At 37.9% G+C, this 17265-nt stretch overlaps 1 protein-coding gene across 1 annotated transcript in view; it reads right to left on the bottom strand.

Annotated features, from left to right (window-relative positions):
* The window catches only part of STAM (signal transducing adaptor molecule), a 68793-nt gene that overhangs the window by 39784 nt on the left and 11744 nt on the right, over positions 1 to 17265 (bottom strand). Inside the window, exon 2 of the mRNA XM_067704475.1 lies at positions 12634 to 12718. Within this exon, the coding sequence (XP_067560576.1) occupies positions 12634 to 12718 (85 nt within the window). The remainder of the gene's footprint in view (positions 1 to 12633; positions 12719 to 17265) is intronic.

The following is a 17265-nucleotide window of genomic DNA, read 5'->3' as shown; positions in this document are numbered from 1 at the left end:
TGTACTGTGGGCTTCCACGAAAAGAAAGCCTTAGGAGGGGGCTCTTCTCCACTAGACCCTCTCACTCCAGCTCCCCTCTCTCCACACCACTCTCCATCTTTCAGGTTCTATGTCTTCAACATGGCCGATGCTCAAGAAGTCATTGAACTAAATGGGAAAGACACGAATTTTCACTGTTGTACAATAATTAGTATTTAGAATAACTGAATAATCGCCATTATAAAGCTCTATTTGTTACCAACTTCTGCATCTTCCACTGAGTTTGCTTTCTATGTGGAAAATGTACATGCACTCGCAAAATCTATTTCTGAAAAATTACGTGATGAGGGGAAAATGCATAGTAAGTAGTGCTGGGAGGAGCACAGGATGTGAGGAAAGGGACTGTTGATACATACTAATGAAGCATTTTGTAAAATTACCTGCTAAGATAAAATCTGCATGTGCATTTAGAGGAGTCTACCAACAGTTTCCACCACCAACCTTTCGTAAAGGGTAGTCAAATCCTGATCTCTCTCAAAACGCTTCCCAAAACTCCATTTTGGTATTTTAAAACATTTTGTAAGACTCATCCTCTCTCTGCCTTATCTTGAGATTGGAAAACAAAAAGATAGGAGAGGTCAAGGATACAGACAAGAACAAGGAAAGAACTCTCTCTCACCCTTCCCAGTTTTCCAACCCCAAAATAACTCTCTTAACTTACTATGTGATAAATGACCATACCACAAATCACACCACTGTAAAATGTAATGGAATTGTACTGTTTGCTGAGTTTCCAAAGTAAGGATAATAAGGCAAAAATGGCAGTTAATCAATTTTCTTTGATTAGGGAGTTACTGTTGCAGAACATATTCTGCCATCTCCCAAATATGCTCAATACAGGCAATTTCTCCTCAATTACTGAAGCAAAACTGTTATGTTGAGCACCAGGTGAAGAAGATGGCTTGTATATTCAGGGCCATGTTGTTTAAAACATGTATACTCTGAGCAAGAGTCATACTCAGTGCAGGGAGATATACACACTCTGTAAGAGAAAGGGGAACTGGAATTTAAGACAGCACATAGAGCTCACTAAATGGACAGAAGAACAAGTTTTGAAGAAAAATAAAATTGAGGGGGCTGCAAAAGAATACAGTTAAATTCAGAAAGTAAACATGCATAGGATGTAGCTCAGATCTAGAGTTAAGAGGACCAAAGAAAACTAAAACTAATTTTGCATTCCTACAGTTCTCTTTTCAAAGAAAAATGAAATTTCAAATCTCTTTGAATAGCCCTGAGTACATTTCCAAAACTGTCACCACATTATTTACAAATGTCTATCTACTTGTAGGTATGTTGTTGTACAGTATGACAGATAAATAGCTCAGCATTCATCTCTAGTCACCAGTTAGTGAGATTACTGAAAACGTCTTTCCATTAATATATAAGGAGAAAGCCAAAAATATTCAATGATTTAGTTGGATAAAGGAGCCAATATTTGTGAGATCTTATGCTTTGTATAAGTTTTTAAAAGTTTCTTATTTAAAAATATGTCTCATCTCTACATCTTAATTGAAAAGTACTTTTGTATTATAAAGATAACAGGTTAAACTGTGATGAGATTTTATACGCTTGAGGAAATTATTACCATTGAAAAGGCAGTGAATTCAAATACTACTTATTGCACCTATTACTAAACCAATGATTTTAGATCAATCAACTTTTCAAAAAGAGGGTACCACCTCTTTATTATCCCCCTCACGGGGCCTGACAGAAGAACAATAGGACATTTTCTTTAAAGTATTGTAAATATAGAAGAAAAGCAATATAAAAAAAAAGTAACAAATAACAGTGTATAGCACAGTTCATGAATGTGCTTGCACGGTTAACCTCTCCTCACCTTTGAGGCAGGACTGAAAAGGTACAAAGATACTAACAGTATGTTTCTAAATAGGGGCAGAAAAATTCCTGCAGTGCAAGACTATCTGGCGTATCACATCTCTGGTCCCCACCTAATCAATGTCAGTAGTAACCTCCTGTCATTGTGACAACCAAAACCATCCCTAAACCACCACTGGGCTGAGATCTACTGCTAGACAAAAGCAGCACTGTGATTCAGTAGAAGAAGATTTGAGGCTTGACAGACCTCATCTGTAAAAGGGGACTTTAATGCTTCCTGTTGAGTATGTTATTACATTACTCCCTGAATCATGCCAGGGACTTAGAGATGCTCAATGTTAGTTCTAGAAAGCACAAACATATTCTTCTGTCAAGTTACTTTTACAACATTAGCTTTCAAAGCTACTTTAGAGTGATTTAAACTTTACATTTTCTTTTTACATGCTATAAAAAGTGCTTTACTACAACTCACAATTCAGGGATATATGTATAACTGTATTGTGGAGTGGGGAGGGGATATGTGTATGCGTAACTTTTATAGGTCTTAGTACCCAGCAGGCACACACTACAAGATATGGGACCTCAAATCTTTGTTGAACAAAGTAAAAAAAAATTTTAATTAACAGAGAATATAAACCCTCCTTGAACACTAAAGGGAGTCTAATATAGGGCGTGGCTTTCAAAAGCAAAAAGGCATTACATTAACTATAAAATAAGCTTAATATTATAAAATGTGAAAGAAATCAGAACTGAAATGAATAATAATTGTATATTCAATGGCATATTCAAAGTACATATTTGGTTCATAATATAAATTACATAAAACACAGTCTACAGAGCGCAAGGGGGAAAAGGGCAAAACACTGAATACAAATATCAAATTCTGATTCTGAGCTTGTTAAATAGGTATTTCTTATGAGATAGCTGATGGAACATGAATATAGTTTACAAATTATGTTATTTGGCTATTTAAAGAACAAGTTCACGTGCCCGAAGGACTTCATCAGAAAAGGAGGTAAACTTCTACATACTAAATATTGAGGGTTAATGGAAGTATAGATAACAGTCACTGAACACTTAAATTTAGTATGATATTTTGAGTTTCCCAGATCATATAAAACTGGAGTATATTTCAGTGAAACAGAATACAATGTAATATAACATATGGGAGAGAGAGGAATCACTAAAAACAATAAAATTGGTATGTCTTGACTCATAATTTAAAAAAAATTTTTTTTAATAATTATTTATTTTTTGGCTGCATCGGGCCTCAGCTGTAGCACGAGGGATCTTTCATTGTGGCACGTGGGCTCTTCGTTGCAGTGCACAGGCTTCTGAAAAGGCTATACATACTATATGATCCTAATTGTATGACATTTTGGAAAAGGCGAAATTATAGAAATAGTAAAAAAAAAAAAAAAGAAATGAATGGTTGTCAGGGGTTCAGAGAGAGAAAGGAGAGGAATGAATTGGGGGAGTGCAGGACATTTTAAGGATGGTGAAACTACTCTGTGTGATACTGTAATAATGGATAAGTCATTATGGGCTTGTCAAAACCCATAAAACTGTATAATATAGAGTGAGCCAATGTAAACTATAGACTTTAGTTAATAATAATGTATCAATATTGGTTCATTATTTGTAACATATACCACACTAATGCAAGATGTTAATAACAGGGGAAACTGCATATAAAGGGTGGGAGTGGGTTATGGAATTCTTCGTACTATCTGCTCAATTTTTTTTTTTTTTCTTTTTTTATTTGCGGTACGCGGGCCTCTCACTGCTGTGGCCTCTCCCGTTGCGGAGCACAGGCTCCGGACGCGCAGGCTCAGCGGCCATGGCTCACGGGCCCAGCCGATCCGCGGCATGTGGGATCTTCCCAGACCGGGGCACGAACCCGTGTCCCCTGCATTGGCAGGCGGACTCTCAACCACTGCGCCACCAGGGAAGCCCTCAATTTTTTTCTAAACCTAAAATTGTATTAAAAAAAACAGTCTATTAATTATAAAACAAAAAACAAAACCATAAAGAAAACATGAGATAATTCTACTAAAACCCTGGAGAAGGCAAGTCTCGTATAACTCAAAATTCTAAACACTGTAAGACTGATAAATTCAGCTATATAAAAATCAAAATTTTCTAAATGGAAAAAACAACAAAACAAAGTCAAAAGAATAATGGAAGGAGTTCCCTGGCGGTCCAGTGGTTAGGACTTGGCGCTTTCACTGCCAGGGCCTGGATTCGATCCCTGGTCGGGAACTAAGATCCCACAAGCTGTGTGGCGCAGCCAAAACAACAAAAAACAAAAAATAATGGAAAAATATATGCAATTCATAAAACAAACAAGATATGTCCCTAACATATCAAGGACTCCTAGAAATGAGGAAAGGATGGATACAGACAGTTCACAGAAAAGGAAGCACAAACAGCTCTTAAATACAGGAAAAGATGTTCATCCCAGAAAATGGTAAGAATGTACCTTTGACTCTGGAAGACCACCCACCTCAAGCCTCTTCACCTTTATGGAAAGGGGTCAAAGGGAGTCCCGACCACTCCTTCCCAGGACTCCAAGGTTCCTTCTGCAGAAGTCAAGACCAAGTCTTGGGCACCCAACTTTCTCTACGATCCAATAATTGAGAACTTGAGAACATATGCCTGTTATTCTTGTTTAGACAAGTCCCTACAAGAAGCTCCAGACTATCCTCTCCATCATTAAACAGCTCTGCATATCCATTACTCCCCAGCTTCTGCAATCTTTCCACTGGACCCTCTAGAAGTCACAGCCCATGATCAACAAAAGGCCCTACCCCTGGTCCTTTTGCTCTACAGAAAACTGGCTCTCCAAGGAAGATAACACTTCTCCTGCAGCCACCTCAAGTGGTAGCTTTCAGTTTTCCACGGCTCTTGTACCTCCTAAATGAAGGGTCCTCTTTGCTCCCTTTGCTACTTCAAAACCACTCTCCCTCCCTCTTTCCTACAACAGCCGAGTTCAGATCTTCTCATTTAAAAAAACCTCACTGCCCCCTCATCTTTCAATGATTTTAACTCCTGGCTCACTGCCACTCTCTCTAATGTTACTTCTGTCTTAACGGAAGTGATGCTTCCAACACCATTGGCTTTTTGACTCCACCTTATTATTAACCGTCAAGGTCTACAAACTCCATTTCAAGGATTCCAACTATCATCTTCCATTTCTCTAACCCACTCACTCTCTTTATACCCACCTCTGTGCTTGCTCAGGGCAACTCACCTCTCCTCCAGCTAGCCCGTACCTTTCAAGTTCTTAGAAAGCGCCAAGTGTCCTCTACCCTGCAGCATTCACGTGAAGGCTGTTCCCTCTGCCTGGGACCTCTGCTTGCAGCTCTTTGCTTCTTCTCAACTTTAAAATCATAGTATAAATGTTATCCCTCACGCCTGTGCTTCCCTGAAAAACCTAAGTAGGTCTCCCTTTTATTCTCCACTGAAGCCCTCTGCTCACTATCTTCTTAGACCATTACCTGTTTATTTCTATCTTCCACTGGCAAACTGTTACCATAGCTGATGACAAAGGCTGTACCTGCTTTATTCACCACTCTAGACCCAAAGCATGATACCCAGCCAGTACTCACTGTTTGTCAAATAAAAGAAAAAACGACTGATACAAAAAGAATGAAATGAACTGAAGTAATTCTGTGACATTAAGAAAGTGAAAGAGACCAGGAAATCAAGATCACGCTTTACAAAAAAGCCTTTAATTTTATTCCTGCTATAACTCTTCCCCTAGTTTAAATTACATTTTAAAAAATCCTAAATATGAATCAGATTGTCATTTGTTAACTAGAAAAAACTAGAGTACCTACAGCTGTTGTGATGATTAAATAAAATGTTTATAAGGCACTTAAACAAGAGCCGGCAAATGATAAGCAGTCAGTAAATGCTGGCTATTATCCTTAACAGACACTGAAAAGACTTTCAAGCCTAAGGCCAGTAAATGGAGGGTATGATCATTACAAGACATATGTTGGAAGAAATCTGTTTCTAGAACTGATGCTGCCCTTCCAACTTGAAGAAGTCTAGGTCAGAGATTACTCTTCCCTTAAAAAATCAGGACATATTCTATCAACCTCCAGCTAAAGGTCAGAAGTAGTCAAAGCCCGGGTCCAGGACAAGACAACATAAAGCCAATGAAAAATATTTTTAACAAACTCTTTCCCAAAGGCTTATATTTATATTTTTCACAAAATATCAGTAATGACTATCATTTTCTCCTTCTAATTCTGTACGAATAAATCAAAGACTTACTATCCAAATAGATCCCTTATCCAAGTAAAGAAAAAAGTTTATCACGTTGTCCACTCTCAGTCAACTATATTTTTGTCTAAAGCTAAACAAAGACAGTTAAGACATAAAATAATAGCACAAATTAATCTGGATGTCAATTACAGAGTTTTAACTTTAACTTTTTATTGTGGATAATCAACACCCACCCTCACATCTATTTTTTATATATGAAATTATAATCAAATCAATCAAAACTAATAGACAAAAGCTATTTATTATGGGAAGCTATGTATTATGTTAAAGAAAACTGCTACTATTATTCTGAAAGTTCTCTTGATTCTGAACAGAGACTTTTCAGTCCATCATATGACATCACTGGCTAAGTATTTTTCAGTACTTAGACGCTGGAAGAACCGCACACTAAAAATCACGTGAATATCTTTGGAAATCAGAAAAAAATTTTCAGAATTTTTAAGTCCAGCATATTCAAACATTTCAGGCTGACAGGATATATTAGGGAATTAAGTAATTACAAATGCAGAATAGTGTATAATATGCTTATTGTCTATTACGGCAGGGAAAAGATATTCATATTTGTGTAAAGAAACAATGGAAAGGTACAAAAGAAACAAAAGTGGTTACCTATAGAGGATGGAGGAGGGAAACAGGAACAGAAGTTAGACTTGTCAATGTTCATCTTTTTAAACTGTTTTAAATTTTGAGCCATGTGAGTATTTTTGAAACAAAAAAGTACATATTTCATAAGCATAAGTATTTCTTTAAATCAACAAACATAAATACACACGTACGTGTGGCTCAAAGAACAGTACATTTTTTTTAAAGAGGAAGAATTAAAGAGGGTTTTTCGAAATACTGCTGGAACCATGTTTCTGGGTCACAGTTCTCTGACCAAATGAAATTTCACAATAATTGGCTCTTCATTTCCCCTTAAAAATTGAGAATATTTCCCAAACAACCATAACTCCAAAACAGATGACTCGAAAAAAAGAAAGGAAGGGAGGGAGGGAGGGAAGAAGGAAGGAAGGAATTCTTTAAAAAGGGCCCAAAAGGATTTTTAAATATTATTTTCTTAGGGAAGAAAGACTTTAATATAAGTTACTTTATGCACTAAATAATTCTACAATATATTGCTGGTTACAAATCATTTTGTTTAAAAAAGAATCTTACTGAAATAGAAATGCTTTTCTTAAAGTTCCCTCAACTGTCCCTAAATCTGTCCTCTTAAATAGATCTGTACATTTTGAAAAATTACAGATTAATACCATATGGCAATGTTTTTTTTAAAAAAAAAAACCTAGACTGTTGCCTAGTATACAAGTAACCTGATGAACTGCATTCCCGTCCATAACGTGCCTCTACTTCAACCTGCCCTATCTACATTTGCCTCAGGAAAACTCATGTCCCCTTTTCCCTCTCACACCAATGACATGTCTCAGTCTTTTCTAAAGCACACCAGGTACCTAGAATACTTCACTGACAACCTACAATACTGGTTCAATATTCTCACGCTACCATCAGCAACCCATACTAAACATATGTATCTAGATTCCTAGACAACATAAACCAGATTTCCATGTTTTCCATATAACTAATTATGAAATGATTTTAAAAATTAAAACCAAACAGTAAGTGGTTACCAGGTTCTGGGGAAGGGGGAAGTGGTAAGTTGTTTAACAGGCAGAGCTCACTTGGGGATATGATGAAAAGATCTGGAGATGGACAGTGGTGATGATCCCACAACAATGTGAATGTGCTGAATGCCACAAACTTGGGTCAAAGAAAATGTTTTCACGTATAATAATGCACTTGCCTTTATAATAATGCAGTCATAAAATATTTTTATTACTTTTTTATGGAGAAAGGGAACCAGGAAGACAAAAGTGCTGACGGCCCATGAAAGTCAAAATGTGGCCCTGATGCTTATTTCCTACTATGAAATCATCAAGGTACAGCAAGAAAGTGAAAATAATGAAAATACAACTGGATATGAATGTAAAACATTATTTTTAAAGAGAAATCACACACATAAGCAAATTTTGTGGGTTTGATTTTTTTTAAACCCTAGTAATATTAGAATGGCATCTCAATTATTACACAATCCTTTTCAAACAATTATTTATTAATAAGGGCTATAAAGAGATATCACATTTCCATAAACAAACAAATAAATGCTTGGAAATTAACTTAATGAGAATTTAAAGGAATTAGAGAGCAAGTATTAAGGAAGAAAAAATAAGTGAAAAAGAAAAAAGGAAAAGAAGGGAAGAGGAAAGGAAAAAATATTGATTAAAAACAAACAGAGGGCTTCCCTGGTGGCTCAGTGGTTGGGAAGTCCGCCTGCCGATGCAGGGGACGCGGGTTCGTGCCCCGGTCAGGGAGGATCCCACATGCCGTGGAGCGGCTGGGCCCGTGAGCCATGGCCGCTGAGCCTGCGCTCTGCGGCGGGAGAGGCCACAGCAGTGAGGGGCCCGCATACCGCAAAAAAAAAAAAAAACAGAACTACCTCTCATTTAAATTAACAAAGCTGAAAACACTTCCTAAGTAAATTCATAGATTTAGCATAATGTCAATTTAAATCTCCAAAGTATAATGAAATACTAAGGAAAAATACTGAGAGAGAATATCTTGTCTAAAGTAAATTTGAAAAAATTAAAGAATGAGGATTATCTAAACCTACTGATACTAGATAACAACAAAAAGCAAATAGAAAACAATTACTTAAAGCTATAAATTAGTACATTTTAAGTACACAAGGACAACATGGATGGAACCTTGAAGGCATTATGCTAAGTGAAATCAGTCAGACAGAGAAAGACAAATACTATATGATCTCACTTATATATGGAATCTAATAAAATCAAACTCACAGAAACAGAGAACACACTGGTGGTTGTCAGATGGGCAGAGGGGTGGGCAAAATGAATAAAATGGGTCAAAAGGTACAAACTTCCAGTTATAAGTAAGTTCTGAGGCTGTAATGTACAGCCTCAGTACAGTTACAATACTTTGTTGCACATTTGAAAGTTGCTGAGACAGTAGATCTGAACAGTTCTCATCACAGGAAAAGACAGGAAAAAAATAACAGATTATCATTTCTAGTATAATAATGTTAACATGAAGAAAAACAAATTGATCTCTTTAAATCTCCATGACACATCATACAGGATTTTTAGGTGGGTTACAACTTTATTTTTTAACTAGAAAAATATGGACTATTTCTAGTAATGAAAGGGAGTTTGTCCTTTCATTTCAAGCAATTAATCAAATTATTATAAAAAGTATCTACAAAATGAAGACTACCAGACTAAAGATAAAAAGAAAACTGATGGAGTGAAAAGAGAGAGGAGGGACTTTGCAGCTGGAATGCTAGATAAAAGTTTTATCTCCAAAATACACAGGGATGGAGCTAGGTCGATACCTAGTCCTCAACAGACGAACTGTCACAAAATGTCATTTTAATCAAAAAGAGGCAGGTTTGACATAAATACACTACTATGTGTAAAACTGATAGCTAGTGGGAACCTGCAGTATAGCACAGGAAGCTCAGGTCGGTGCTTTGTGATGACCTAGATGGGCAGGATGGGAGGCGATATATGTATACATATAGCTGATTCACTTCATTGTACAGCAGAAACTAACACAACATTGTAAAGCCATTAAAAAAAAAAAAAAACAAAGAGGCAGTGGTGTACCCACTTAACCATGCACCAGATACTATTATAAACACTTTATATATATTAACTAATCTAACACTCACAACAAGCCCCCTATAAAAAGATACTATTTTTATTCTCTTGTAGCAAACTAGAAAAGAAAGTTACTATTTACCCACCAGTGACACAGCTAAGCAGTCAGAGCCAGGATCTGAACCCAGGCAGTCTCACTCCAAAGGCCATGCTCTCAGCCACTAAGCTATTTGCTTTCCTCCTCACAACAAAAATTCATAGACCTTTCATCCTACAAATCTAAGTCTACTAGATGTATATAAATTACTATTATACAAGGCAAAACACAAATAAGATTGGTTTTGATAGAGTGTTTTGAGGATTCAGGTTTTCGATAATGATTTTCAGTACTAGGGATAAGGAAGGCCTTTGTGGAAGAAATAATATCCATAGTGGGTCTGGAAGGATATGAGACACAGAGATAGGAGATGGGAGAAGAGAATATTCGCCACTGAAGGAACACAATGACCAAAAGCATTACAATAAAGCAGAAAAGCACTGGCAGTTCAAATATTTGAGTTGAAAAGATCAGTAACTACAAAAGAAGTAAATGAAAAATAAATGATTCAGAGGCCTAAGGAGGTTACTAGACTTAACTCAGTATGGAAGACAGGGGAGTAACATGGTCAGAGTTGTCATATGGCCACCGGCTATAAGAACTGGACAGAAAGGAGATGGAAACAGAAGGAAACGCCAGAAGGTTAATTCACTAGGCTAGGCGTGGTTAAGGACGGCTCAAGTAAAGTGGGGCCAATAGACGTAGAGAAGAAGGAACAGACACATAACACACAGTAACTACTCAAACATCAACTAAATTAAGGAACTAACCAGGCTGGAAAGGATGCAAAGACAACAAAGGGGATGGTCAAGGCCACAATCTTCGGAACCTGCCAGAGGGAGCACATTACGTACTAAAAAGGGCTTGAGTGACGGGGTGGAAAGGACTTAAACACAAACTGCCCCACCTGGTTTGACCAATGTTCAAGAACTTAACTAAGGAGACTCTATGACATCAATATCGTGAGAGATATTATGGAGGCGTGCTGACAGAATTTAGTAAAAAGCTAAATGCAGAGGAGAGTCTGAGGCTTTAGGTGTGAATGAAAGAATAACCTTGTCATTAACAGAGACAGGGGACAAAGGAGGGAATGTAGGTTTAAAGCAAAAGGAGACATGAGTTCAGGATTCTAGATGTGAGGCCGCGGCTTATGTAGTGTGATGTTCAGAAATTATGCTGCATCCCCAATATTAGTGCTTGAGTTAGGGATTCAGAGCTAAAACTACAGATGTCACATAAAGAAATTTGAAAGCTGGGAAATTTCAAAAGAAAAAGTATCAGGTAAAAAAATGGATCAAAGAAAGTTTAAGGAACTATCTCTATTTAGAAGGGAAGGAAGAAGAGCCAGAGAAGGCACCATCAGAGAGTTAAAATTACCACCAGAAGAATCAAGCAGAATCCAGCAGTGCTCCCAAACATTCTTCACATGAAAGTACGTAAATAAAACAATATTTGTGTGGCACAAAGGGGTAAATGTGGCTACTAATAACTGGACGTTATTAGCCCAGGAATGAAGGAAACCATTACTCTGTACATCAGTAAATCCCTTTGCGGCACTGATGAGAAAGCCCTGTAGTACCAAAAAGTCTGTATGCCAGAAAGTTTACAATTCTATTTCCCTAAAACTGTCTCTCTTTCAACAGTCACTGATTAGTTGGGTCGAATGGGCACATGTGACAGAGAAGAAAAGAACACAGAAATAACCAAAAAACTTGGTAATTGAGAAATCACTGATGACTTTAAAAATCAGTGGGAATGAAAACAACCTAAATATCCATCAATAGATGAATGGATGAAGAAGATTTGGGGAATACACACACACACACACACACACACATATATAATATTCCATTGGATATATATATCCATTGTGTGTGTGTACACACACACACACACATATATATAATATTCCATTGGATATATATATCCATTGTGTGTGTGTACACACACACACACACACACACACACAATGGAACACCACTCAGCCATAAAAAAGAATGAAATAACACCATTTGCGGCAACATGGATGGACCTAGAGATTATCATACTAAGCGAAGTCAGAAAGAGAAAGACAAATATCATACGATATCACTTATATGTGGAATCTAAAATACAACACTAATTAACATATCTATGAAACAGAAACAGACTCACAGACATAGAGCACAGACTTGAGGTTGCCAAGGGTGGGTGGGGGGAGGGAAGGACTAGGAGTTAGGGATGAGCAGATGTAAACTATTACATAGAGAATGGATAAGCAACAAGGTCCTCCTGTAGAACACAGGGAACTATAGTCAATACCCTGTGATAAACCACAGTGGCAAAGAATATGAAAAAGAATATATGTATAACTGAATCACTTTGCTGTACAGCAAGAATTAACACAACATTGTAAATCAACTATACTTCAATAAAAATTTTTTTAAAAATCAGTGGGAAAAGTTAGATTTCAGAAGGCAATTATGGACAAGGGAGAATAATTAAAGTATCAACATTGTTACCAGTCATGTTGTCCCTCCTGGTTACAGGGAGTAACCTAAATGGGATGATTCCTCAAATCTCACTAGCAAAAACATTCTCTTTTTAAACTAAATTGTGATTGTAGTATGCTTTACCTTCTAACTCTTGTTTCATTCATGTTAATAAACAGGAAGAATAAATAAAAATCCTTTGAAACTTTGCAACACTTACCCAGTGCGAGACTGACCGACTTTATCACAAATATCCAAAATGAGGCCCCAATCCTCAGCAGTATTCATCTCACTGGTTGCTTTCTCTGTATATTATAAAAAGAAATCGCAGACACATTATTTTTAAAAATCTTTACAAGGTAAATGATCGCATTCAAATTACCAAACTGTAGTATAATCAAATATCAACAAATCACAATAGTTGTCAACACCTGGTTAATGAAATATTTAACTCCATCTTTAAAAGGAGGTAGGGCACCCTTATTACCTATCATAATTATTTTCCCCATTTATACTTCATTTGTTTGTTACTTAGTATGAAAAAAAATAGGCCACTGATTTTTTGTTATAAAAATACACCCGCAGGCGCACACACACACGCGTGCGCACAAATCTATCCCTTTCTGCACACAGAAAGACTAAAATAAGGAATATTTTCATTCAAATAATTCTTAGCTTTACTCGCCAGCAAAAGAGCATGACTAGGCACAGATCTCTAACAAAATGTTTCAGGTAATTAAATTAATTAACTATCTAGTTTTGCTGATTCTGTTGTTGCAGGGGTGGGGGAGCGGTGCTGAGCAAAAGAAAACCAAGCTTTAACTGAATATTTTCCCTTAAATAAAAACTTGACAAGTTGAAAACAACAATAGAGGTATGGCAGATTGAACCAAATCACCTAATTTAGATCCCTTTCTTAATTACAAAAAAGGGACTTTTTTCTTCTTTAACACAAACACACAAGGATAAGGAAAACATGAGAAGCAATAACAGCAACAATATCTCAAAAGCTATAGGACAACATTGATACATGGTAAACTACTTAGAAGACCCAAGAACGGTGAATCCTGTATTGGCAGTAAGAAAAAAAAGCTTAAGAACCAGCTCGGTGCTTTGGGACAACCTAGAGGGGTGGGATAGGGAGGGTGGGAGGGAGGCTCAAGATGGAGGGGATATGGGGATATATGTATGCATATGGCTGATTCACTCTAACACAGTATTGTAAAGCAATTATACTCCAGTAAAGATCTATTAAATAAATAAATATTAAAAAATAAAAAAAGAACCAGTCTGTTGAATCCTCAGAAAATTCAAGTACTCATAGCAGAAAGAATGTCTGCAATTGAGAATGAAGAAGAAAAAGAGGACCTCCAAGTTAGCAAAATCGGTTAATGCTGTTTGAAATGTAGGTAGTCCCTACTTTGCTTCCTTACAGGCTCTAGCAATCACCTCTCCCCCTCGGAGCAAATGTGTGATGGTTTACTTTCTGCAGGTAAAGCAAATTTCTTTTCTAGACAAGGAGATACCAGGTATAGTTGAGACTTAGGCACCAAAAATAAGCAATTACTTCCATTTTCCAGTCCAGCATGTAAGGAGCTTGGAAGTATTCACTTCATCCTAACAAGTAAAACAGTAAACAAAGTGAAAAGTCAACAACTCTTCTTAGATGCCTCAGAAGTGAGGTCACAGGGCAAACTGCTGCCCCCAAAACGAGACAAACAGATAGGTGGATACACAGAATCACAACTTAACAGAGCAGAAGCCCCTGAGCAGAAACATCTCCAGGAACCAGTACCAGGGCACAAACATCTAAACTGAAACTGACAAACTGCCAGAGGAGAAGTGTGCACAAGTCGGAGACTTAAAACTCCAGAGAAGCCTAGGCTTTGGGGAGCCCCCACACTTTATTTATTTATTTATTTTGCGGTACGCGGGCCTCTCACCGCTGTGGCCTCTCCCGCTGCGGAGCACAGGCTCCGGACGCGCAGGCCCAGCGGCCATGGCTCACGGGCGCAGCCGCTCTGAGGCACGTGGGACCCTCCCAGACCAGGGCATGAACCCGTGTCCCCTGCACCGGCAGGCGGACTCTCAACCACTGTGCCACCAGGGAAGCTCCCCCCACACTTTTGTGAGCTTTTTTTTTTTAAAATAAATTTATTTATTTTTGGCTGCATTGGGTCTTCGTTGCTGCGCGCGGGCTTTCTCTAGTTGCCACGAGCAGGGGCTACTCTTCGTTGCTGCGCATGGGCTTCTCATTGTGGTGGCCTCTCTTGTTGCGGAGCAAGGCCCCTAGGCGTGCAGGCTTCAGTAGTTGTGGCACACAGGCTCAGTAGTTGTGGTGCACGGGCTTAGGTGCTCCACAGCATGTGGGATCTTCCCGGTGCAGGGCTCAAACCCTTGTCCCCTACACTGGCAGGCAGATTCTTAACCACTGCACTACCAGGGAAGCCCTTTTGTGAGTTCTACTTCCATGGGTTCTCCCAAGTTCTCAAGGTGAATATCACAGAAAATTTCTCCTATTTTTTCCAGCAGGGGGAGAGAAACTGATAATTTTGAAATACACCAGAGTATTCTCTTCTTAACAAGGCCTACTCTCAAGAGAAATAATTTTACCAGCCCCTAACTAACTAGAGTTTTATCAGAGATTAACCCACCTGGGGGAAGGGAAATCCCAACGCTAGCCTGCTCTAGCCTTCTACGTGGGAAAAGGGGAATATCCAACTCCAGCCCACTGTAGCCATCCCGTCCCAACTTAAGGGAGAGCAGCACACGAAAATTCACTCCCCGGGGCAGAGGCTCACTGAGCCCTAATCACAGGACTATCAGTACCTGATCCTCACACCACTAAAGGCTGGTGTCCCTTCATCTAGTACATCGTCTCCAGCTTCCAGCAAGCCACATTCTGTAATGCAAAGACCACCGTTGGAAGAGACCAGACTAGCATCAGAACCAGACTCAGACATGACAAGGATGTTGGAATTATCAGACCAGAAATTTTAAAGACTATGATTAATATGCTAATAAGAACTCTAATGGAAAAAGGAGGTAACATGCAAGAACAGATGGACAATGTAAGCAGAGATATGGAAATTCTAAAAAAGAATCAAAAAGAAATACTGGAGAAACGAATGTCTTTGATGGGCTCATCAGCAGTCTGGACACGACTGAGGCAAGAATCTCTGAGCCTGAGGATATGTCAATAGAAATTTCCAAAACTGAAAAGCAAAGAGAAAAAATGACTGGCAGGGGGGAAAAAACTGCAACAGATTATCCAAGAATGTGGGATACTATAAAAGCTGTAACAAAGGCATAATTGGAATACCAGAGAAGAAGGAGAAAAAGAAATGGAAGAAATATTTGAAGCAAGTATGACTCAGAATTTCCCCAAATTAATGTCAGACACCAAACCACAGGTCCAGGAAGCTCCAGGAACACCAAGCACAATACCTGTCAAACAAACCAACCTCTACACCTAGGCATATCACATTCAAACTGCAGAAAATCAAAGATAAAGAAAAAATTAAGAAGAAGCCAGCAGGAAAAAACACCTTTCCTATTCAGAAGTAAACATAATGGTTACACCTGACATCTCAGAAACTATGCAAACAAGGAGAGAATGGAATCAAACAGTGTGGAGAGAATGGAATCAAACACTGTGGAGAGAAAATAACCACCAACCTAGGATTATACACCCTGTGAAATTATTCACAAGGAAAGGAGAAATAAAGACTTTTTCATACTAAGAAACATTGAGGGAACCCGTTGATAGCAGACTGGCTTTGCAAGAAATGTTTTAAAAAGTTCTCCAAGGAGAGGATACAGGAGACATGTATACACGTGTGTGTGTACGTATTTGTGTGTGTGTGTGTGTGTGTGTGTGTGTGCAGGCGTGTGTATAAGTGAAATGAATCACAGCAAGGACACCAGGAACAAAAGAGAGAAATTAGGAATAGTTTGCTACTAGAAGGTGAGTTGTACTACCAGTGAAGTGGTACAATGTTATTTGCAAGTGCACTTGGACTAGTTGTAAATGTATATTGTAAATTCTGAAAGTAGGAAAAAAAGGATAACTGATATGCTAAAAAAAGAGAGAAAATGGAATCATATAAAATGCTCAGTTAAAACCACAAAAGGCAGGGGGAAAGTGTAAGAAACAGGAACAAAGAACAAGGGCTACAACTAGAAAATTGTAACAGATATGGTAGATATTAGTTCAACAATATCAATAATCACTTTAAATGTTAATGGTCTAAATACAGACAGAGATTGTCAGAGTGATCAAAAGATGAAATCCAATTATATGTCATCTACAAGAACCCACTTTAAATATAAAGATACATATAGATTAAAAATAAAGGGATGGAGAAAGATATACCATGCTAACACTAATCACGAGGAAGTGGGAGTAGCTGTATTTCTGACAGAGCCAACCCTGGAGCAAGGAAAATTATCAGGGACAGAGGCATTACATAATAGTAAAGGGATCAATTTTCAGAGAAGACAACAATCCTTAACATGCATGTGCCTAACTACAGACTGTCAAGATAACTGAAATAAAAAGTAATGGCACTGCAAAGAGAAACAGATGAAGCCACTATTATAGCTGGAGACTTCAACACCTCTTTGTCAGAAATGGACAGTTCCAGTAGACAGAAAATCAGTTTAAGGACACAGTTGAACTCAACAACACCATCAATCAACTAGATATAATTAACATCTGTAGACTATTGCATCCAACAACAGCAGAATACATTCTGCTCAAGCTCACCTGGAACGTAACAAAACAGACCATATTCTGGGCCATAAAACACACCATAACAAATTTTAAAAACTAGAAATCATACAATGTCTG

Source organism: Pseudorca crassidens, chromosome 1 (assembly GCF_039906515.1).
Source record: "Pseudorca crassidens isolate mPseCra1 chromosome 1, mPseCra1.hap1, whole genome shotgun sequence".
NCBI classification, from domain to species: Eukaryota; Metazoa; Chordata; class Mammalia; order Artiodactyla; family Delphinidae; genus Pseudorca; species Pseudorca crassidens.
Note: the sequence above shows the minus strand (reverse complement) of the source record. Positions and strands in the feature narration are given on the sequence as shown.